Source organism: Anabas testudineus, chromosome 19, assembly GCF_900324465.2.
Source record: "Anabas testudineus chromosome 19, fAnaTes1.2, whole genome shotgun sequence".
Lineage (NCBI taxonomy): Eukaryota > Metazoa > Chordata > Actinopteri > Anabantiformes > Anabantidae > Anabas > Anabas testudineus.
In genome coordinates this window covers 11784601-11807139 of record NC_046628.1, presented here as the reverse complement: position 1 = coordinate 11807139, position 22539 = coordinate 11784601, and the positions used below count along the sequence as shown (strand labels likewise).

The 22539-nt window shown below is 39.1% G+C and overlaps 4 protein-coding genes across 11 annotated transcripts; 2 read left to right on the top strand and 2 right to left on the bottom strand.

The window, feature by feature from the left end:
* The first annotated feature begins 818 nt into the window (after window positions 1-818).
* dnajb12b (DnaJ heat shock protein family (Hsp40) member B12b) lies at window positions 819-5491 on the top strand. The gene is made up of 9 exons (XM_026350696.1): window positions 819-1131; window positions 2209-2386; window positions 2546-2691; window positions 2810-2983; window positions 3091-3161; window positions 3413-3522; window positions 4044-4216; window positions 4388-4544; window positions 4645-5491. The coding sequence occupies exons 1-8, from the start codon at window positions 999-1001 to the stop codon at window positions 4507-4509; spliced, it is 1107 nt and encodes a 368-aa protein (XP_026206481.1). The 5' UTR covers window positions 819-998; the 3' UTR covers window positions 4510-4544; window positions 4645-5491.
* Window positions 5492-6015: 524 nt separating this feature from the next.
* ddit4 (DNA-damage-inducible transcript 4) lies at window positions 6016-7814 on the bottom strand. Its single transcript, XM_026350929.1, has 3 exons — window positions 7658-7814; window positions 7205-7423; window positions 6016-7104 (listed from the first exon to the last, which is right to left on the bottom strand). The coding sequence occupies exons 2-3, from the start codon at window positions 7383-7385 to the stop codon at window positions 6605-6607; spliced, it is 681 nt and encodes a 226-aa protein (XP_026206714.1). The 5' UTR covers window positions 7386-7423; window positions 7658-7814; the 3' UTR covers window positions 6016-6604.
* Window positions 7815-9215: 1401 nt separating this feature from the next.
* anapc16 (anaphase promoting complex subunit 16) lies at window positions 9216-11702 on the bottom strand. The gene is made up of 4 exons (XM_026350930.1): window positions 11568-11702; window positions 11109-11262; window positions 9972-10046; window positions 9216-9878 (listed from the first exon to the last, which is right to left on the bottom strand). Exons 2-4 carry the CDS (start codon window positions 11248-11250, stop codon window positions 9769-9771), a joined length of 327 nt encoding a protein of 108 aa, XP_026206715.1. The 5' UTR covers window positions 11251-11262; window positions 11568-11702; the 3' UTR covers window positions 9216-9768.
* Window positions 11703-11811: 109 nt separating this feature from the next.
* Window positions 11812-21640, top strand: ascc1 (activating signal cointegrator 1 complex subunit 1). Of its 8 annotated transcripts, none has more exons than XM_026350926.1 (10): window positions 11812-12183; window positions 12294-12396; window positions 12509-12606; window positions 12693-12871; window positions 12958-13091; window positions 13658-13777; window positions 13895-14019; window positions 14660-14733; window positions 16206-16347; window positions 18226-21640. In XM_026350926.1, the coding sequence occupies exons 1-9, from the start codon at window positions 12069-12071 to the stop codon at window positions 16320-16322; spliced, it is 1065 nt and encodes a 354-aa protein (XP_026206711.1). In that variant the 5' UTR covers window positions 11812-12068; the 3' UTR covers window positions 16323-16347; window positions 18226-21640. The 8 variants fall into 8 exon arrangements, 5 of the variants coding, with proteins under 5 accessions (XP_026206711.1, XP_026206710.1, XP_026206713.1 ...); XM_026350925.1 differs by having other exon boundaries at window positions 16206-16356; XR_003298273.1 differs by having other exon boundaries at window positions 11813-12183; window positions 16206-18096.
* Window positions 21641-22539: the final 899 nt, after the last annotated feature.

Sequence of the window (22539 nt, the reverse complement as noted above, 5' to 3'; positions counted from 1 at the left end):
CCTCATGGTTTATGGTTTCTGCATTGCCAGCTGTGAGACCTTCTTTAGAGAGGTGTGTGCCTTTTCAAATCATGTTGAATCAGCGTAATCCAACACAGATGGACTCCAATCAAGCACCTACCAGCGACATAAAATAAAGAGGAGGCACCTGGGCCACATTTTTAGTGTTGTTATAAAGGGTCTGATGACTGATGCCAATTTGATATTTCAGTTTTTCCCATTTCATACATTCGCAAACAGATCTAAAATCCTGGTTTAACTTTCTTATTATAGGGTACTGACCATAAATTAATGAGCTAACCACTGTAGTTCCAGACTGCAACGTAACGAAATTGACAAATAGTGAATAACTGGCTCATTCTAAAAGGGAAACTAATAAAACTGTGACTTGCTGTGCATCTTTCAAAATAAATTTGTATTACTGTAGGACAATAATGCAGAGATCTTCATTCATCCATGGTCTTGAACCTAGTTTCAGTGAGCAAAATTGTTATTCTGTTGTAAATGGGATTTATCAGATTACTTTATTATTTTGTCTGTGAAGCAAAATACACAACAAATCAATGTTGCTTCTCTTCTATCTATCTTCTTATGCAGGAGGAGTGGAGGATCTTTTTATGTCAGTGCTGAGCACACCGCACCAGAGAGGGAGATCACGCTGAACTGTGTCATGTCAGGACACAGTTCCCAGATCTAAATAACAGGTTTAACCTAAAGGAGTTGGTCCTCGTCTGCATAACCTACATTTGAAAACAGACCCTTTGTCGCCATCTAGTGGAAATAAAAGACATAATAACCGAGCTGACGCTGCCTTCATGTCGTGCAAACGGAACTAACCTATTTCCAAAATCTCCAGACAGCAGCAACTAAACCAGTCCCGCACTAACACATGCCATCGGCTGCATTTCTTTCTGTCTGCAGCACCCGCATGACGTCATCAGGAGGCGCCTTTATTTACTTCTGGTCCAGTTAGCCGCTGGTGCTGCTGACCCGCCGCAATGGAAGTAAACAGGGACGAAGCGGAGCGCTGCATTGACATTGCAACGGAGGCGTTGACCCACGACCAGCCGGAGAAGGCGCAGAGATTCCTGGAGAAGGCGCAGAGACTCTTCCCGACAGAGAAAGCAAAGGGTGAGTTAAAATGGCCGTGCTGGAGTAAAGGAGCGCTGGAGCCGCGGAGCTGCGCAGCATCATCACCTGCAGCATCACCTGCATCCCGGATGAAGTCTGCAGAGCTTGTGCCGAGGCCTGGGATAGCTCACTAGCTAGATGCTTGTTTTTCACCGTGTTCATCACATTAGTAATTATATATCATAATGTGACATATGTTGAGACACTGAAACTGCGTCCGCGCTTCATGTTTATGTATATTTTTATTTGCGTTTGAGTTTTTTTTGCATCACATACACATTATCTCTAGACCCACTCCTCTCAGCTCCACACCAGAGAGACCACAAATACCACACACAGCAATACAGAGTACAAACATGAGAACTACACACAGAGAAGAAAGAATAATGTAGTTTAAGTGAATATGTATGTATTGCAGTCAGCATTTGTCCATGAATAACTGAGGTCTTGAACCCATTCCAAGTTTTCATTCTGTGGGCTGAAGTTGGGACAAGGATTGGGTACGCTGTAGACACAACACAGCCATTGCACAGTAATGAAAACTGCTATTATCACCACCTTAAGTGAGTGCTTGTTTGGCTGCAGATCTCTGTGATTGAGTCCTGAAATCCCCTGGAGTTAGCAACACTAAGGAATATCCTTAGAGGTAATGAGGCCTTGGAGGATCTGTCAGTCTGCAAGCCTTACGATTTGTTGCAGCATTCCTTGTTCTTCTTGTCATCGGAGCTTGTTCTTTATGACCCTGGGTAAATGTTTGGGGTTGATCAGATGCTTTGCTGATGGTGTTTTGTGATGGATAAGAATCTCTCTAAAATGTTTGCATAGTATCATGCACACAGTGGCAAGAAAAAGTATGTGAACCTTTTGGAATTTCATGGTTTTCTGCATTAATTTTGTCATAAATGTGATCTAATTTTTATCTAAGTCAAGATTATTAACAAATATAATGTGCCTAAAATAATAACACAAAACATGTGACCGTCTGACCATTAGAAAAAACAGGCTTCATCTGTTGCAATACAGAAAGCTTGTCTAAATGTCTTTAAATATTTAACACTGCTATTCTTTGCCTTCTAGCACTGCTGGACCTAATAGCAAAGAATGGATTTGCATATAGACAAGGGGGCCGCCCTGACTTCAGTGGGACCACAGGGCCTCGGCAGTGGCAGACTACTAGTGAGGACACCAGACCTGAAGAAAAGCCCTCAGACACTTCAAAACCCTACACAGCAGAGCAGCTAGATGCTGTTAGAAGGTACCTAAGACTGATAATTACATAAATCTTGAATTTTACTCTGTTGTTGTAATTTTCACGGAGGCTGGATAGTGTGGTGGTAAGATCACTGCCCTCCATACGGTAGACCCCCAGTAGTTATGTAAATGTAACATGAAGAACCATGTGTTCTCTACACAGGATTAAACAATGTAAGGACTTCTATGAAATTCTTGGGGTCCAGAAAGACGCCTCTGAGGACGAACTCAAAAGATCATATAGGAAACTTGCTTTGAAATTCCATCCAGACAAGAATCAAGCTCCAGGTGCAACAGAGGCATTTAAAGGTAACTTACACAAATGTGTGTGATGCCGGAAGCAAAGAGGTTGATTAGATTCTATGTACTGTACTGTCTTTGTGATGTTCAAACCTAACCTGACTACATATTTGAACAATCCAAACAGCTATTGGCAATGCATATGCCGTCCTGAGTAACGCTAACAAAAGAAGGCATTATGATCAATGTGGAGAAGAGAGGAGACATCCTTCGCGACATGGACCAGACAGTGGAAACTTTGAGCCGGATATTTCCCCTGAAGACCTCTTTAATATGTTCTTTGGTGGAGGTTACCCAACACGTGAGTGGCACTGCTTTGTGTTTTCATTCCAAGCTTATGAGATACAGTATTGTTATTGTCACTGGCAGTGATATCTATTAATTGTCACATATGCTCCATTAATCTAGGTAATGCTAATGTGTACACTAATGGGAGGATGCACTATCAAAGGCGAGAGAGAAGAGAACGACAGCGAGATGTAAGTTTAATGTTGACTCTGCCTCACAGCTAGGATTGGCTCCAGCAACCCAGCTACCCTTAACAGGAAAAGTGGTTAAGTTAATGGATGGATGGATGAATGTAGTCATGGGAAACAGCAGGGGGAGACATTCAACCACATACAGTTTTACCTTTGTAGCACATTCAGTGTCTTTCAAAGAGTTTTAAAACGGAGAGAGAGGGTAGATGAGCATATTTGAATCATCTGTTCTGCAATATGTTCTTTTGCAGGGAGGTCTCGCTGTCTTTGTGCAGGTCATGCCCATCCTCATCCTGGTTATTGTGTCAGCTCTCAGTCAGATAATGGTCAACAGCCCTCCCTACAGCCTCAGCTTCAGGCCGTGAGTGTGATCCTTTTACTGAACACCTGCCAAAGAAGGATATTAAACACCACAGCTAACACTTGTGCAAACTTTCAAGGAATTCAGTCAAGGGATTATATTTCTGTTACATAAAACTCAGCATAATCCAACCTGTGTTTATTAATTGTTATAGTGTCATGCAGTGTTTGCACAAGCCAGAGAACAAAGAATGGTGACTGTGTCTGAAAGGTCACTGATTTATAGATAAACAAACTCAAAAGTAGATTTACATCCTCGGACAGTTCCACTGTGCAGATTTTTTAAGTTTGTGATTGTTTTGCTTTTTAAATCAAACAGAGCACTTCTGTGTTTGCAAGGATTGCTGGCCTCTCTCTATGTTGTGTGCGTTTGTGTTTCAGATACACTGCTGTAATTTTTGGCCCATCTGCGCCATTATCAGCCATGAGTCATGCTAACAAAGACAGATGGTGCCAGACCAGTCATGCTTGTGTTGTGCTCAGTCATATCTCTCCCTCATACTTTGTCCTATTTTCATGCAGGTCAGCAGGTTACACACAAAAGAGGCTGACTGAGAACCTGAAAGTGCCATATTATGTAGGAGAGCAGTTCTCCAAGGAGTTCACTGGAGTGAATTTGAAAAACGTGGAGCGGATGGTGGAGGATGATTACATTTCAAACCTTCGCAACAATTGCTGGAAGGAAAAACAACAAAGTATGTGTGCCAGGAAAACAAATAATGCCCATTTATTTATTTAATAAACACAGTATTGGTCACTGGTTTAGTCATTATCACAAGGGGGAAAATAATTAGAAACATATTGTAATTTTTTTTTTTATTATGCCTCGTATATCTGTCATGAATTGTTTCTGCTGTTCTCCACAGAGGAAGGCATGCTATACAGAGCTCGTTATTTTGGAGACACTGATCTGTACCAAAGAGCACAGAGGGCTCGTACACCAAGCTGTGCCAAACTGTCTGAGATCACAGCTTTATTACATGGTTGAAGCTGTGATTTCAAAATGAAAAGCAAGTTCTCCTTGTAAGACTTTTCTCTCATTTTAACATCAGGACATTTTACAATTCACTACTAACCTGCACGTTTCGTTTCATTAACTCATCTGATCTTTTCTTGTTTCCAGAATCAACACGAGGGATTATTGGCTGTAAATAGACGAGCTTCAACAACTGGAGACTGAAGATGACTTAACGAGCAACACAAACCAACCAGCATCGAGCTGACCGCACAGACTGGTTGAAACTATCAATTTTAATGTAGTAGGTTTTAACATGAAAAGCCATTTAAAATAGCTTTCCTTTACAACAAGACAACTTAAGTCACAGTTTCGACTGGAAGCCATGAGGGTGGCAGTGGTCACCTCATGGCTTTTGTGGGGATGTGGTATAAAATCAGAAGGTAGTAGCTATAATAGATAATATTTATGTAGCAGTTGATCAGATACCACAAATAATGCTTCCTTTTCAGTTTTATGCCGTCAAATCAGTAATGGAGGTGGGTTTGAGGGGTATTTGCTGATTTGACTTCAGATGCGCATTCTGAAAACTATGCAGGAAAAATGTGACACCTCCAATGAATATACATTCACCTGTATATGGTTAGTCACTTGAACACCTGAGATATATCATATTCTTCTGCTGTGTGTGAGAGATAACAGTAAATATCCATGTGCACCTTGCCTCCTTTAATTGTATTAAGGATATAATTGTATAGTAATTACAACACTTCACAGTAAACTTGAGAATGAGAGATGTGCCTACCCACAACTTGGGACTTCAATAGTTTGTAGTTATGGAGTGTAATGTCTCTGATGAACATCATCTTCTGGAACAAGCCATTATTGTCACATGTTTTGTTTGTAGTATGCTCTTTATTCTTTGTGTTATTTATTTAAAAAAAAAAATGAACGAGTACAGTTTTTGCTCACTTTTTCCACCACATTTCTACTCCCAGATGAAAATAAATATGAATGCCCAAACGTGTGACTCGTCGCTCCAAGTAGAACAAAGAATGTGGAGTCAAATGCTCACTCAGCACGTTCTGCACATACAAACTGTGCCGGCTGTCTCTGGTTGAAACCAGGAACTGAAAACATGGCCCTGCACACGTTCACATTTTTGTAGACGTGCAGCATGTGTTCAGCAGCAACTGCAGCGTCACATTCCTTCACCGCAAAATGTACTCAGCTGTTTTTGGCAGATGTTGCATCAATGCCTTTGCCTTGCAGGTTTCTGGTTTGCAAATTTCGCACTTTGTTATTGTTGTGAATTATGTGCCTGTGTCGACTGATCTGCAGTGTGATGTGGCTTGATAATTTCTCACGGTACAAAAGATTTTTTATATTGGTGTAAATCAAGAAAGAGGCATATGGTGTCATACGGCTTAAATGATTTCTCACCCATTCTTTAACAGAAAACTAGAAGCTGATCAAATTAGCAATGGATTAATTGAAACTGACTGGTTTCATAAAATAAGACAACAGAGAAGACAAAAGTATAAAAAGAAAATAATTTATTTGCAGTCATGAAAGTACAAAAACAGTGCAATGTTATGAGTATTTGAATATCAAATAAATAAAGTTGAAAGCAGAACAGGTCTACACAGATACAGGATCAAGTTACATTGGAAATCTTTGCTGCAGCTTGCACATACACTGCACAAGGCAAGGCTCTAAGATCCACTCACTATGGTTTGCTTGGTGTACAGTTCAATCACTTGCCATAGTTAAAGAAAAACAAAACAATGGTCTTCAATGACTAGAATCAAATAGCTAGCTGCCACTGTATGGTTTCAATAGAAACTGAGGTAGGCATTTTTAATACTCGCAAAATGCCTGTTTACCACATAAAGCGTGATGGTTACACATTATGATGTGAAAATCTGAACGTCAGTGAGGAACAAACATTAAAGAAACGTGTCCCAGGTACCATAACCTTCAGGTCCCTTACAATAGGAAGAATAGGCTACATCACAAGCCAATCCTTACACTTCAAAAGGCATCATATGCTTGTCGTTTAAGTAATAAGGCCCTTATGTGAGCTTAACTGGACATTTTAATAACATTTTAAAGTCCCTTACAATCTTCAACATTCCTCAATGAGCAGTTCTTCAGAGCTATAAAGTTTCTTCTTGATCACACAGAAACCAGTGCTAAGTTTAATAACTTGTCTCACTGCTGGACTGGAAGAAGACTTTGTGCTAAAAAGTCCTTGGATCTTAGGCCACAGCCCACCCGACTCCAGCCTTAACACCAGAGTCAGCTGAAAGGTGGGGACAAGGTAGGGGTCCACAGATATCTCTCCCATGCTCTCACAGATGGTCCCTTGCTCTACACACAGGTCAATCAGAGCCCCTCTTAAACCGCATGGCTCACTAGCTGCCAGGTGAAGGAGCTCCTGTCCGATGTGCTCCAGAAGTCTTTCTGGGATGAGCAGTTTGGTGCATCGTAAGGCGCAGTCCGAGTCTTTGGCTTCTCGTAGGCTTCGTTCGATAAGGTCCACCACTTCTTTCAGAATCGTCTCTTCCATGGGACCGTAGAACAGATCTTCATTAGAGGGAGAGAGGTCGCTGGAGATGTCGGAGCCTGTTGAAAACACACGATGGGTCAGAACCGAACAGAGCATAATGTGGAGAATAAAACTGACCTGTGAGGTACGGTTAGATATATTTGGGGCATTGCTCACCTGTATCTGACAGATCACTCCTGCTGCCAATGCTGGATCCTGACTCAATGCTGCTGCCGTGAGCTGTGCTGAAATCTGTCATCCTTTGCACCAGTTTGCCCCAGGACAACCTTCTGGGACTGCCGTCCACTGGAGATGGAGGAGAGCTGCCGAAATCAGTGGGTGCAGAGAGAGCAGGCATGTCTTTGCAGATTTCAGCAGGATCAGCTGCTTTTCTAGCTGTTTATGAAAAAACAAGCAACAAACAAAAAAAAACACATAAGCACTCAGAGAAACAACATTCATTGCAAAAGCTTTGCTTTCTTAAACTAAACCTATGTGGAAATGTATGAATAGAACAAGTCTGAAGCAGGAACATCTTTGTTTGTTTGTTGCTAAAGGTGCAACAGCACCAAATAGCATGAAAATCAGCTACAGGGCGAGCAAAATAAGAAACTGTGATGCGGTACTTACATCTTATTTTAAAACGTCGCTTTTACAGTCTGTTGTTGTTGTTGAAAATAGCTGTTTCGATGGTTATTGTCTGCAAAAACAACTATCTGGACACTTCCATTACCCGACGTGTAACCTGCTCCTCGCCAGCTGCCAGGCTCTGCGGTTTGTCCCCGCAACAATGATTATATAGGGGCTGGGAGGCCACGCCCACTGTCCTCCGGACAGCCAATCATAAAGAGAGGCACGCCATCTGCGCTGTATCTTGCCTGGTAACATGCCAGCAGAGAAGAAAGACAAACAGGGGGGGGGATGGAGAAGGAGGTTGGAGGGGCATTGAATAGCACAGCAGCAATGGCCCAGTGTTGTGGAAATTTACAGGGACATGCCTGGGCTTGCAATTATCATTTCATACTTTTCTGTGTTTAATATCCTCCAATAAGCAGAAATAGATGCCTCTGCTGTATGTGCATCCATGCAGCCCATGCAGGTCAGACTCAGCTGGTTCAGTGTTGCAGTGCACATTACGTCACCTGTTTTTGCTGAACCATTACATCAGAATATCTCCCAACACAGAGATGCTAGCGAAACACAATCAACTGCGCAACCCAACTCAAAGTACATGAAGCAATGCTAGTTCAAATATTTTATCGCTATAATGATGTGCAATAAATCTTGCTTTATTTGTCCTTCATATTTTAAACAATCAAACACATTTTCAGCAATGAAAGCATGCATAGATACAGGTATGCACCAGGAGAGTAGCTGAAACAACACTATTTAACAATTTTTCTGTCATACTATATATTCTGGTACATATTATGTTGCCTTAAGGCATAAATAATACTTCAGGGGAAAGAACCGAAAAGTCATAATTTGTTTGTTGCAGTTAGTTTCGGTAAACCACATAGAAACAACAAGCAAACTGCAACAGGAGAACTGTAGTGCAAAGCCTAAACCACTGTTTCTGTCTGGCTGGGCCACATTATATAGACCCACTCAATGTTTGCTTAAAGAAAAGTTTTTGGAAAGTGGCCAGATATGTGCGTTGCTACACGTGAGTGGGGTGGGATGTACTTTATGTTAGTGAGGAACTGAAGAACATAAACACGTGTAGGCACAGTATGTACTGAGGGGGATGTTATAAATTTAGCGTCACCAGTGGAACGTTGTGATGTGAAAAAAAGTGTTTGTTCCTTTTTTTTGTATACAAAGAATGTGAACAAAGGTCACAGGCTTCTGCAGGTCAAAGAAAAACTAACCAGAAACTTTATAATGTTTGAGTAAAACAACTTGAAACATTTTCCTAGAAAGTGCAATATGTGAACTGTTGAACTCATAAAAAGAAATTTAAGCTCTGGAGGCTAGAGGTGTGTCTTGTAGCGTCCCGAGTCACACATAGGCATTTACAATCTGAACAGTACATTTTGTACGTTCCCACCCGATTTGTTTGAGAACACTCCTTCACTGAGAAAAACATCAGCATCTATTGACGTTAGCTCATTCAAGAAAAGCTCGACATTTTCAACAACATATTCAGGCAACACAAAACAAACAACAGTACAGAAACTGACACAAGGACTGTCCAAGTATGACTTTATTTACAAGCTGTCTTTGTTTTTCTACAAGTGCTGCTCGAGCTGCAATGATGACCCATGAAGAAAGGAAAGAGAGTGAACAGGCACTGCAGCCCACATTTCTGAGTTACAGTGCAGCCATGTAGAAACACAATATCTCACATTAAGGACTGTAATATGATACCAGATATCTTTTTGCCTTAAACTGAGGCTAATAGCAGATGGGACTGGCAGAACAACTTTCTAAGCTGAACCTGTTGAAAAATCTATTAACAATTCATTACAAAACACTGAATTGTGTGAAGAAACTTTGCTTTATCACTGTTTTATTCTTGTATACTGGGTCAAATGTAACAAGTTGTTTCAAAAATCCATATAATAGTTAAAGTGATAAAATAACACATTTCACATTCAGTATCTTCACATATTATGTAACACTTAGTATATAGAATAAAAACACACGGAAAAAACTGAATTTATGAACTGAAATAAACCATCTCTTGCCCTTTCCTTCCAATCGGCTGATTTATATATCAAAGGCATTGGGATCTCCATTTAGGATGGTGTAAATCCCAATAGCTGTTCAATTGGTTTGTATCGCCACTCATCTGCTTCCAGCTCTTCCACCAAGCTCGCAAGTTTTTCCATTCGTGACACCTGTTGATCTGAAAGAAAACATAGCATGTGCTTTAACGGTGGACCAGTAACTGTCATATCAGCCAGACGGACATATTTTGCATATACAGTTACAGGCTTACCATGTTTAACCTGCTTCAGTGTAGAGGCAACTTGGTAGCTGAATACAGACTCACATAAAAATCTGTCAGAGCCATCTAATAAGAGACAAAAAAGAAAACACCTTATTAAGTATTATGCAATTTTCAGAATTATGTAAAAGGGCTGTCCGTTTTGAGACAGTCAGCAAAAACAAGAAAACAAAGGCAAACAGCGTGAGACCTTTAGTATCACTGCAGCCCTATTCATCACTTTGTTGGTTGTTTTTAACCTGCATCTTTCCGCTGCCAAACTAACCACATTAATTAGAGTATTTTGAGCCAGACAGGCAACAAACAACAAGCAAAGAGCCAGATGGCCTTTGCTCCCATAAACAAATCCTACGTGTAGGGATAAAGAGCTAGTGAATGAATACAGAGGGTGGACCAGTATTTGGCTGCCGGGTAATAACTGCCTTTGGGCAAAGCAGAACATCTTAATGCCAGACTGAGACTTTAATCATAAAGTTTGGATAAGTTTACAGTGTTCTTTTGAGTGCTATATGAAAGATGAATTTTACCATAGACCTGAACTGTGTCACTCATTTGATTTGTTTTTACAAATGCAAGTTGTCTATTAACACATACCACAAAACTCCTTTTTCTACCACTCAAGATCATGTACAGCAAAAAAAAGCATAAACTCTTAACCCAAACTCAACTCAAATGTTTTAATTTGTTTCCAAATTTGCAACTGTTTCTTAATCAAAACATAGATGACAGCCAATTTTCTAAGGCCTAAAAATATTGGTGAATTGTTATATTAGAAAAAGGATAAACATGCATAAAGGGACCTGACAACAAAGCTTTCTATCTGGTGCAGAAGATGCAATCAGATGCCACATATGACTGTCCTTAGTTTGCTTAAACATGCTATTATGCAGTCCAAGGATTTCAGAGTTTGGCTTTTATTTAATTCAGTAAAACAACAGATGCCCTGTGACTTGAATACGACCTTTAATGCGGAAGCCTCACTTGTCACTTAAACAACAAATTGCCTAGGAGTCATGAATTTGCAGCAGTTCCTTGTCAGTGTAAATGTATTACTTCCACATGCACTGTCGTGTTGAGAGGACACAGACCGTTTAACACAGATGCCTTGAGTTGTGTGATTTCTCTTACCTTCCATCATTTCACCTGCGCCTTTAGGATACGTATACAGGACTTTTCTTGGGGGAATGAGCTCTGAAGCACTGAATCCAGAGCCCGTCACCGAGCTGCCGCTCACTCCTCCCGCAGAAGACGATGAAGAAGACGCTGCCATTGTGTCAGGAAACTTCAAAACACGGATAGAAAGACACTTACAAGAACTGTCGTTGCCTCTGTCACGACCAGTGAAGAATTAGCACTGTATGGAAAGCTCATAAATTAAATAAACATCAGCTAAAGCAGTCTTCAAATGCTAATATTAGTCGCTGTATGGTACAATCTAACAGCAAGATATTAAGTGCATCACTACTGGGTGGCTAGCTAGAAAGCTAACTATCCTCCGTTCACCAATGTAGACCATAACCATGCACTATTAATGTTAGCAGACACAACAAGGAAACGGCTAACTATTTATCTACTAATACAACTTACCTTCACTGTCCTAGTACATTTACAACGACTCTAAATAAGTGGAATTAATTTGGTTGTTTTGTTTAACACTAGCTAAAGGTCTTAGAGTTTGCGACACACACATCATTTTACGTTTGCAGTGATGACGTCCTTACCACAGATTCTACACTCATGCGGATGGCTCGTCAGCGTCGTGCTGCACAGAGCGCTCGTACATTTCCATTTGTAGATCTACTTACACGTTATACGACGCCGCTGACGTACGTGTGTCAACTAAGTTTAACTAGCTAGCTAGCGAATTCACTTTCAAAAAGCCAAAGTAGCATAAGTACACATTTTGTCTTGTAGTTACACTTTTTAAGCGAGCTGACTGAAACAACTACCAAGCTGTGGTAGCGTTGTTGAGCTAAATGAAAGAAAGAAATTACACCTTTTGTTTGTGTAGCTAAGTTGCTAGCAGGTTGCACAGGTATTTATCAACTCTGATAGCATAGCCTTAGCTTACGTTAGCTAGTTTACAGCATGGACATTTTACGTCCACCTCTTATTAATATTGACGGGAGAATGTACCGAAGAAACATCATAAAGGAGGAACATTATCAAGAAGAAGAAGATTTCTCTTGCATGGGGCCATTTGGTAAGCTGAGATGTGTCAGTGTTAATGGTTGAGCAGATGTATGATACATGTATGCACTGTCAGACTATGGCTAATCTTTCAAACCAGTAACTGTATTTCTCCACGTTTAGAAAGTGAAGAGCTTGCTGCAGATGAAACGTGTGATTCCCACTTCATTGAACAGACTGATAAAGGATACCGTTGTGCCATTGACGTCCCAAGTGTTCTTTACAAGTGAGTTATCTACTAAATGTACATGTTGTGAGTGTGCAGTATCTGTCCCAGCTTTTGTTTTTTAAAGCATAATATGTGTCTGTGTTTTTGTGTTTGAATGCTTGTTATGCAGATACGTCATTGGTAAAAAAGGAGAGACACGCAGACGTCTGGAGTCAGACACAAAGACCTCTATCAGCATCCCAAAACAAGGGGTGGAAGGACAGATTGGTAAGGGTTAAGATAGCAGCATCATAAAACACATTTGCGTGAAATGATGGAAAAGATTGTCTTTCAACTATTTCTTTGCCTAACAGTTATCACAGGTTCCCACAAAAGTGCAGTTTCGTCTGCGGTCACACGAATTGAGGTCCTTGTTGAGAGTTTCCGGAGGAAGCAGCCTTTCACACACTTCTTGTCATTTCCTCTGAATGATGCTAAAATTCAACAAGGATTTCTAAAGTTTAAAGAAGAGGTGTTACAGCAGAGTTCACAGGTACTTTATAAATAAATGTGGGTGGTAGTAATGAACAGTGTACTCTTTAATACATGTTGTATTTCTTGTTCTGATTTGATGTGTAGGATCACGGAGTAGAGGAAAGCATTTTTCAGAACCCTGCAAAACTTCACCTGACAGTTGGCACCCTTTCCCTGTTAAATGACATGGAAGTCAATAAGGCACGTGAACATCTCCAAGAGTGTCAAAGCTCCATCAGGTAGGGAATAAACAAGGTAATTATATCATACTAAGATGTTAACAATGTAACAGGAAAACAAGAATATTAAAATAAGTATACTCATTTAGTTATTTAAAGGTGCATTTAGTGATTTTATAGTAGTTTTTATGTTGACAATGAAAATAAATAGAACGATTCTACTAATGAGTAATGTATGTAGCCAGAAACTATAAATAACACATCAGTGATCCGTGCTGTTGCTGTTGTGACATGTTTCTTCAGTGTGATGAACATGGGCTCTATGGTTTATTTTTAGTTAATCCCTAAAACACTGCTCTACTGCTATAAACACTCACTAAGGCAAATCCATGAGAAAAAAAAATGGAGAAAAAAAAGAAAATAGAGTATCATGATCTATATCCTTTTAAAGATAAAAAAAGTGTATGTCATTAGATAGATTATTTGTAAAGCCACATTACACTGATTTAGACTGACATTTGTTTGCATCACAATTTTAGACACAGAGAACTTCTAAATGCAGCTGTACCATTAACTGGACGTGCCAGGTGAATCACTGCAATCTGCTTCGTGTTATCTCCCATCAGGGAAATTACCGAAGGAAAACCACTGCCACTGGAAGTGTGCGGAATTGAGTACATGAATGATGACCCAGCCATGGTTGACGTTTTATATGCCAAAGTTAGTGTGAAAGATGGATCTGACAAGTAAGTAGATCATCAACAAAACCGATTAAAAAATGTTCCGTATGTGAAGATACTGAATGTGAATGTCTCTTTTTTTCACTTGTATGTGTGCTTTTGTTTTATATAACCAAACTTTAGGTTGCAGGTGATTGCAGACCGCTTGGTAGAGCACTTTGTCTCTGCAGGGCTGATGGTCAGACAGTGGGACAGAGTAAAGCTGCATGGGACTGTGATGAACACTTTATTCAGGAAAGACTCAACAGGTAAAATAACACCACATTCCAACATCAGAATAAACAACATGAATGTAAACAGTATCTATGCCTGTGTTTAAAAATGAGTTATTGACCTCAGTGATCACACTGGTAACTGTGACCCTGAATGAATTTGCCATGTCCCCTCATTCTGTTTTGACTTGGACTGAGGCTGCACTGACAGCAAACAACAAAGCTGAATCTTGAACTATTACAACAATGCATTCCTGAAGACAAGCAGCATCAGGCAGCTAAATCTGTGCTTGGCCACAGCTCTGTTTACGTTCACCAAGCAGCGTGTTTTCCAAGTAGTCTGACAATGGCTTCATTCATTTTGGCCATAGATCAAGTTCAGCCACAGTTCTCAAATTTGTTGTGGGCTGACCAATGACACAGGAAAAGAGAGGGGCTATGTCACGGCTAACCTTGTTTACCAGCATGTGGACGTGTCCAATTAAAATTCAATGTTTTTTTTCCCCCTCTATTCCCTCTTTAACAAACATAATGCACTAACTAATAGACCTTGAGGCTCACTTTGCACTGCAACTATGTACCAGTAGCAACAAGTATCATTATAAGAAAACATTTTATTTATTTTTATTCTGTATTACTATGTCCAGTTGTCTCTTATACTGTGGTGTTTTTCCAGTTGAAGACACGGGTGGCCCAGGAAGACAAACCACAAGTGAAAGAGAGGCTTTCGATGCCAGAAACATATTAAAGGTTAGAGGAAATTTACTCTTGCCTTTCTTTTCGAATGCTGTTGAATTACAAACATCCTGCAGCTAGCTCAGCTCAGTGTGGTAGGGGGAACACACTCCAACACAACTCCAGCAGAGAAAGCAGCATTTTCAAAGACTAAACTAAAATAACCTCCCAAAACTTTGATTATGCCCACACACCTCTATTGAATTTCGCAACAAATGTAAGATTCATTCATTAATTAAATATTCCATGAAGTTGGTCACAGTTGCCCCAACTCCAAAACAAAAATAACATTCATCTGTCTCCACCAGTCTGTACACAATTTGTGTTTTGGCTGAAACTCCCATTTTGTCAGTTCTTCTTACATTAATTAATTTGTCATTAGTTGTCATTAGCGTGTCATTAGTTTCTCCCCTAGTCCTCTGGTATGTGACAGGCGACTCTCAGCAGTCGTAGTGGGAGGCACATGTCTGTTGAGAAAAAGCTGTTATTGCGTCAAGGAATAAAACATTATATTGCACAAAAATGGCAAATTAATGGTGAAAGATGTAATTAAAAACACATCTATCCAACTGCTCAGTAACAACAAGTAGACAGTATTGTAAGGTAAATGTTTCAGAAAGGGGCCTCGTTTGAGTGGTCAATAATATTTTCCAGTCAGAACCTGCTCATTTTTGGATATAATGATATAATGAGTCAGGTGAATAATCATACACATGTCATGATTGTTCTTTATTACTTACTTATAATTTTAATATTCACTTCTATTTTTTATTTATTTAGCCCAAATTGCTAAATATAGGATGCCCAAAATCTATCACCAGACAGCTATCCAGCTATAAAGAATGTGAATGATCGTGACCAGTTGTTTATCGTAAGGCGCTCAAAGCAGCACTCTGTGGTACTTGACAAATGCCAGAAACAGTTCTGCTTGAGAGAGAAGTGCAAACCCTGCTTATTCTCTCAAATCTACACAGTTAGACTGCCAGATACTTAAACAACAATACTCAAAACACCCATGAAGCTAAAAGAGAAGAGTTTTAATTGAATCTCTTGAAAGTAAGACTTGTCAGAGCGAGATTGTAACATCTTGCAGATGCTGTTTCTTCGAAACTGCAATGTGACACCAAATTGACACTGCAGATAAAAAGCTCTAACATTCACCTGCTTTTCCTCTCTGGTGCAGAGATGGTTTTGTGAGAATATCAGCATTTGCTTTCTCTGAAAACGACACACAATTGCCTACCAAATGCTCAGTCCCCTATTACCATGGTAATGCCATGTTTGTGATTGACAGCTTACCTTCTTTTTCTCCAGGCCGTATCAAGTAAGGCAAAGTTGTACATAGTGCTGAGTTTTCTGAGTCATTCAGTGATTAGACTTTGATATTTGGAAGGATAACTTCTAATGCAAAATAAACTACTATGATCTTTTTAACTATTCAAGTTTTTAATTTAACTATTTAAGGACCTTTGCTGTTTTCATTACAGAAATTTGATGCTTATTGCTTCGGGGAGTTTGAGCTGAATACTGCTCTGCTGTCCCAGAGATATTCAACAGATTGCACGGGCTACTACACCTCTGCAGGAAGCATCAGGTTCTCATGAGTTTCTACGCAGAGACTCTTCTGAGGTGAGAAAGGTAATGATGAAGAAATTAAGTTTTGTAGTTTAGCAGGACTAGGTTTGACAGTGTTGTCCAGTAGGTGGCAGCAGAGTTTTTTATACCTCAAATGACTTGTTATGCCTGTCTTTGTTTTCGAAAATCTCTTTAGGGACAGTTTGTGTGGAAAAATAAAATGATCACAGTGCAGAATGATTGAAATTTGAGACTAAAGCTCATCCAGAAGATGAAACATGCATGCAAATCCATTCTGAAATGCTCTAGGCAGTCGAATTTATGTTTTTGTACTTGAGTCTCCAGACAACTGGTTCCCTACAGGGAATCGGAGTCAAACAACATCAAAGCAAAGGACAGAAAATACATTTTAACTCAACAGACATAACAAACATAAAAAAAACAAGAATTCCCATCAGTAACTTCAGTGTTGTGTGCACATTCTCTTGTCTCGATAAAGATTTGAAGATTTGCTGTTATCTACAGAAAGATTTCATTTTGGATTAAAGAGGAAAATCCCAACAGAAATGTGAAATATGGAAAAAGTGACATTTTGTTACTTTATACCTCCACTCTGTTGCATTTTAAACATTATTGTTTATTTTACTTATTACACATGTGGCAACTGTAGTTACATTGCAGCTTACTGTTTTTCATTGTAATTAGTAATGTGAATTGTAATAATTTGTTATTATCAATTAATATATTAGTATGACACATTTAAAAGGGGGGTTCTGCACAGTGACTACTTTTACTTTTGAATTAGATTTTGTTAACAACACTCCTGTCCAAATAAACAAATACAGTTCGACCCTAATAGCTGCCAAAACATTAATGGGATGTGTGAAAAATGGCCATTTTGTTGTCATCTGGCCATTTATGTGAGGTGACTGGTCGATGATCAATATTTACACCTGGTCATACAGAAAGTCAGTATTACTGGTGTTTTGCAGTCTTATTGCACTGTCACTGTCACAAAAGCTTAAATAGCTGGAGAGAACTTTAACACAGTTTTTCAGTTTATTATCTAATCATGAGGTTCACAGGGAAAAGACGCAATAATAGTAAATAATGTGCCAAACCAGAAGTCTTTCATAACTGTTGAAACACCATAGCTGAGTTTCCCATGCATCTGGTTTTGTCTACACACTGCTGGAAGTCACAGCCAAGTATTACCCATTTCCTGTCATCTCACTGGCTCATGAATGTGTTAATGCGTCATTGACATGATTTATTACACCAGCCATGTTTTTTCTTCCCCTCCATGTTCGTTATCAGTGCCCTTCCCACACGAACCACAACCTTGTTCCCACTCCCGTCTGTCGAGTGTGTCAGTGAATACAGACATCGGACACAGAGCCTGGCACTCGCTCTTGCCGTCAGGGCTTTTTTCAGCCCTCGCCTCAGCTCCCAGTTCTCTGTGCTTGGTATGCAGCAGGGTAATCGCAGAGTGGCCAAAAGTTACACTGAGGAAAACTGAGAGTGCCTTTTGTTTGTCAGCTTTGCCACCCTGTGCTGTCCGTCATGCCATTTTAGCAGTGAAATGATTTTTATTTCTCTCTATCCTCTTGCATGTGTCAACAGACACCTTTAGAAAGTCTCTTGAATTTCTCCACTGGGAAACAGTTGTCCATGTATTGAATATGACCCTGACTGGGCTCACATATCTGTTCAAATTCAAAGAAGGGGCCTAATTATCCTCTCCCTGTCTCCTGAGAGCATGCTTGTTAGTGGGTCAGGAGTCCAGCGCAACACCACTATCAGGTAACAGATACGGTGAGGATGCTGGGAATTACCAATAAAAATGCTCATAAGAATATGGAGAGAGAAAGAGGGGGAGAGACAAGATGCTTTCCAGGTTAATTAAATTCAGTGTGACTGTTCATTTGGCAGGGACATGATTAAGAATGCGTTGGGCAGATGTCCTCAGTGGTGATCGTGCTGCAAACACATGAAGGAACATACGTCATCCGCAGACAGACTCAGACACTGAAGACGGATTTAATATGTCAGGTGATTTCAATATAAGATGTTAGGACTACATGTTTTTTTTAAAGGGCCATATGTGTGTTATGTTGCAATTTTTAAGTGTTTAGCATGTACAAAGAATAATTCCGCTGCAGGGATTCTTATGTAATATAATTATATACATATTTGAGAAAAGGTGACTCAAAGAACGATTGTTTCTCTCTCAGACACATTAATTCATTGTTTTTCTTACACTCAAAGACAAAAAAAATAGCAGAAAGATTTTGACTGTTGACCAAATCAAGTTGCTATGCATGTGTGGGTGAGTTTGCTTTCGCACTGGCCGACATACATATACTGTATATATATATTTGTCCCTGCTACATCTCTCACCCTAATTAGTTAGCTCTGTGCTTCATGCTGTGGAACTTCCAACCTGACCCTTGAGATTTGGAGGCTTTCAGTAAGCCTGATAAATGAGACTTCGGTGTCTGTAGGTGTTACTGCATACCTTTTCCTGTGTGGGTGTCATGTTTCTAAAGATATGAGGAGACACAGGAGTTGGGTTTTAATTAAAATGTTTAGCTGTCAAGTTGTATTTGAAGGCATGTTTGCATTGCCTTGTTTATATGCATTGATGTGTCAAAGAGGTTGCTTGTATTGAAGAGTGGTTTACTAAGCCCAATGAAAACAAGCTTTCTCAATGTGAAATCGCATCATTAAAACTCTAATATTAATTAAATTATGTTTCAATTATTAAAAGTGTAGAATTAAAAAACTGTTATAATGAAATAAAGAGGGTGAGCATAGTGTGCTTTATATTTAGAGAAAGCAAAAGCATCACTTAAATTGAACCCTTGAATAATGAGAATTCATATACTGTGTGATCAGTTATTATTAATACCATATATACGTAGGCCAATTTGCATATTTTATTAATGCCTTAATAAAAGTGGCCTTTTTATACAAAGACTCTTACTTGATCATTGTCAAACTAGAAAATTTTGGGTGATATTGGACTTACCTTTAAATACAGTAGCTATGTTTGACTTGCATGCTGCAAGTAACTAATAATATACAAAATTAATTAAGCACCTCATTACTTTGTAGGTCATGGTAAGTTGTGTGTCTTACAATACGAATGTTTATCAGGGTTATTCAGTGTCTAAATAAAGGAGTGAACTTTTCCCCAACAAGCTGGGATCCTCAGATTATTTTGAGAAGGCTAATTTGATTGAAGAAACAAATATATGCCGAAGAACATACAAAGGTGCTCTTTAAATGAATGAACGTGCTAGATAAAGCTGACAAATCTTTTGAATTGGATATTGTTAAAAGTGAAGTATGACAGCGTCGGCTTTTTTGATTATTCTCTTATGTTGGCTGTGACTTTCCACTTGAATGTCACGGCTGTTTGAATTCCAAACTAATCACTCTGTCATTAATGGGCATGAGCAGCCTTGACAGACAGCCAAGGCTAGAGTATTTGAAATGTCTAATCTGTGTCTCTAGTGAGAAGGCAGGTGATCCCTGCAGCAGCTCTTTATCATTCAGAGTGCTGAGTCTGGAGGCTGCCTGCAGCTGTCCACGTCTGTTTACTGCTGGAGGCACTCACACAGGGAGGAGAGGCGCAAAGCCAAGTGTGTTTGAACAGCAGGTAGTGATTCAGAGCTGCTGTTTACTTTATGTACCTTCACAATAAGTGTTTAAAACGGAGCGTTCAGCAAACGGCTTTTTTGATCATTGTTTTTTTGTCCATAAAATGGCAGAAAATACTGAAAAATAGCTTGATAATTTCACAGAACACAAGGTGATTCCTTAAAATAATTAGTTAATGATACAAAACACAGAAGTGATGAATGAAAAATTACAATTTACAACTGTAATCTCTCTGTGTATTATGTAATAAGGTATAAAGCAAAATCCTTGTCCTGACTTACATATAAATGTTTTATTCCTCTACTCTGAAGTGTACTAGTGTGAAATCCCCTCATACAGCACTTAATGCTGTTTCTCACTTGTATAATTAAAGTGAAACCGATGGAGATTTGTCATTTATAGTATTTGGCATAAGCTTCATAATACTGACTAAAAATAAATTATACTGAGACTGGGCATGTCAAAAGTTCACAACATTACTCGGCTGTCTGTTGTGTATATTTAATAGAAAAGGTGCTGCACTCTCTTCCACCCCTTCTGCAGCCGCCTGCAGTGCTAAACAGCAGCTACGGTATGTGCAAACTGCTGTCAGACTGTACTCAACTAACTTTGCACTTTTAATAGCTGTGTGACCCAGTTTGAATCCATTTGAATTAAATCTATACACATTTATAGCAGCTCCACTTACAGCTGTAAGTCACTGGAGATTACTTATTAAATGCTTCCTGATATGATTTATTCTCACTTCAGCTTTCAAGCTTCTTTTGATAGTTCCCTTTCCAGGAACTTTGTCATAAATATCTCATGTTGTAATATCTGTTTTGACCTATTCTATATATTGTTACGGATTTAAATCATATCTGTATATGCACACATACAGTATGTGTCGGAAGGGGTGGATAATCACCATAGAGACAAAAATACTTTATTCACACCATCCATCCTACCAAAATCTATAAATATTATTGTTGGTATTGTTATTCTTCTTATACCCCTATATAGAATATACTGTATTTAGGTATGCAAACATATACACATTGAGTGATGGATATGTGTTGATTGACAATTTCATAAAGAAAATAAACATTATTACATGTGCAGCACACTACACTGAAAGTTTTAACATAAATACTAGGTATTACTGTTTGTATTGTTTGTCTTTGCTTTTTAATCTCCTTACAAATTAAGGTAAAATTAAACATATAGGCTGTAATTAAAGTTGTTGTGTTGTCATACTGTGGCGTCGGCGTTCTCAAATAAGCTGCTGAATCTTTCAGTAGTTGATTCATCGATCAATAGAAATTCATCAGAAGTCTTCAACAATTAGTTTTTCATGTTTGGTAAATATTGTTATATTTATTATGTTTGTTTGATTGTAATATAATCTCCTTGGATTATGAGCAACACAATGTAACAAATCAGTTGTTGTTAATGGTAAAATTGTTAATTGCAGCCCCAGCAAGTATAAATATTGATCACTTATTATGTGTTGCAGGCAACATCTGTGAACATGGCAGAAGAAAGTGTTCAGTGTGGCTGGTTCATGAAGATGCAAGGCTTCGTCAGATTTGAACATGATCAACGTAAATGCACTTTGCATTTGCTCTTTTTTGCAGCAGGTTCTACACTTTAACATTCTGTATACATTTCCCATAAATAAATCATATATCTAAGACATCCACTCTTGATGTGTTGCATTAATTGTTGTATACTGTGAATTTCTGAAGTACTGGATCTGTTAGACTGTATCAGTATATGTATAGTTGGGCCTGAGTCGTGTGTTGTGTTTAAATGTGAAGACACCGAATATTTATAGATAAGCAAGCCTCTTAATGCTGCTGCATGCAGTCTTGTCTGATGGTTTTTTAAATGGAGCTTTCCTCCCTTCTGTCCTGTGCAGTGATTATGCTTGGTGAACAGGATAGATAAGTTTTATCAGCATCTTTGTAGAGAGGAACAGGATGAACTGATGACATCAGTTAATTCATTTTACAATTAAGGCACTCTTCCAAAGCATAACTCTGATTAAAAGATGTTAAACAAATTATGTGGCACTCTTGCATGTTTAAAATATTAGAAACTGCACATCACTCTTATTTTATATAATGTGCTTAAATGTGTCTCCTAGCATCTGACATTGGTTAACACTAGTAGAACTAGTAGAGAAGAGGATTTCTGACACTTCAATAAGACGAATGAAGCAAAAACATGCCAGAAAATCATTTTTCCCCTGTACCTTATGTTGTGTAAATATAAAAACGCTTTGCTCCTGGTCACTGTGCTGCTACCTCTGATTGATGTAGCAGGAGAGGCAGGCTCATAAAAACCTTTGTGCAATAAAAAAAAAAAAAAAGGCCCTTCGGGTCTTCTCATCCTTTAACTTACCATCTGAAGTGATGAACAACTCAAAGCTTCTCATCAACATGTTTTCCATTTGCTGTTGCTGTTCTTGCACATACAGAGTTCCCTCAGGAGGCTTCCTCTGCCACGGTCCAGAGAGAGGCTTCCCAATAACATCTCAGCTCGCAAACAATCTTTAAAAGCAAATGGTGCAAAGCGGAACACAGTCCTTAAATGCTC

Coding starts and splice junctions, on each gene's coding strand:
- ascc1 (XM_026350926.1), top strand. CDS start 12,069: ATGGACATTTTACGTCCACCTCTTATTAATATTGACGGGAGAATGTAC. Junction 14,020..14,659: donor ATTCAGGAAAGACTCAACAG/GTAAAATAACAC, acceptor GTGTTTTTCCAG/TTGAAGACACGGGTGGCCCA. Junction 14,734..16,205: donor ATGCCAGAAACATATTAAAG/GTTAGAGGAAAT, acceptor TTTTCATTACAG/AAATTTGATGCTTATTGCTT.
- anapc16 (XM_026350930.1), bottom strand. CDS start 11,250: ATGGCAGCGTCTTCTTCATCGTCTTCTGCGGGAGGAGTGAGCGGCAGC. Junction 10,047..11,108: donor CGCAGGTGAAATGATGGAAG/GTAAGAGAAATC, acceptor GTCTCTTATTAG/ATGGCTCTGACAGATTTTTA. Junction 9,879..9,971: donor ACTGAAGCAGGTTAAACATG/GTAAGCCTGTAA, acceptor GTTTTCTTTCAG/ATCAACAGGTGTCACGAATG.
- ddit4 (XM_026350929.1), bottom strand. CDS start 7,385: ATGCCTGCTCTCTCTGCACCCACTGATTTCGGCAGCTCTCCTCCATCT. Junction 7,105..7,204: donor GAGTGATCTGTCAGATACAG/GTGAGCAATGCC, acceptor TGTTTTCAACAG/GCTCCGACATCTCCAGCGAC.
- dnajb12b (XM_026350696.1), top strand. CDS start 999: ATGGAAGTAAACAGGGACGAAGCGGAGCGCTGCATTGACATTGCAACG. Junction 2,692..2,809: donor TGCAACAGAGGCATTTAAAG/GTAACTTACACA, acceptor CAATCCAAACAG/CTATTGGCAATGCATATGCC. Junction 3,162..3,412: donor GAAGAGAACGACAGCGAGAT/GTAAGTTTAATG, acceptor GTTCTTTTGCAG/GGAGGTCTCGCTGTCTTTGT.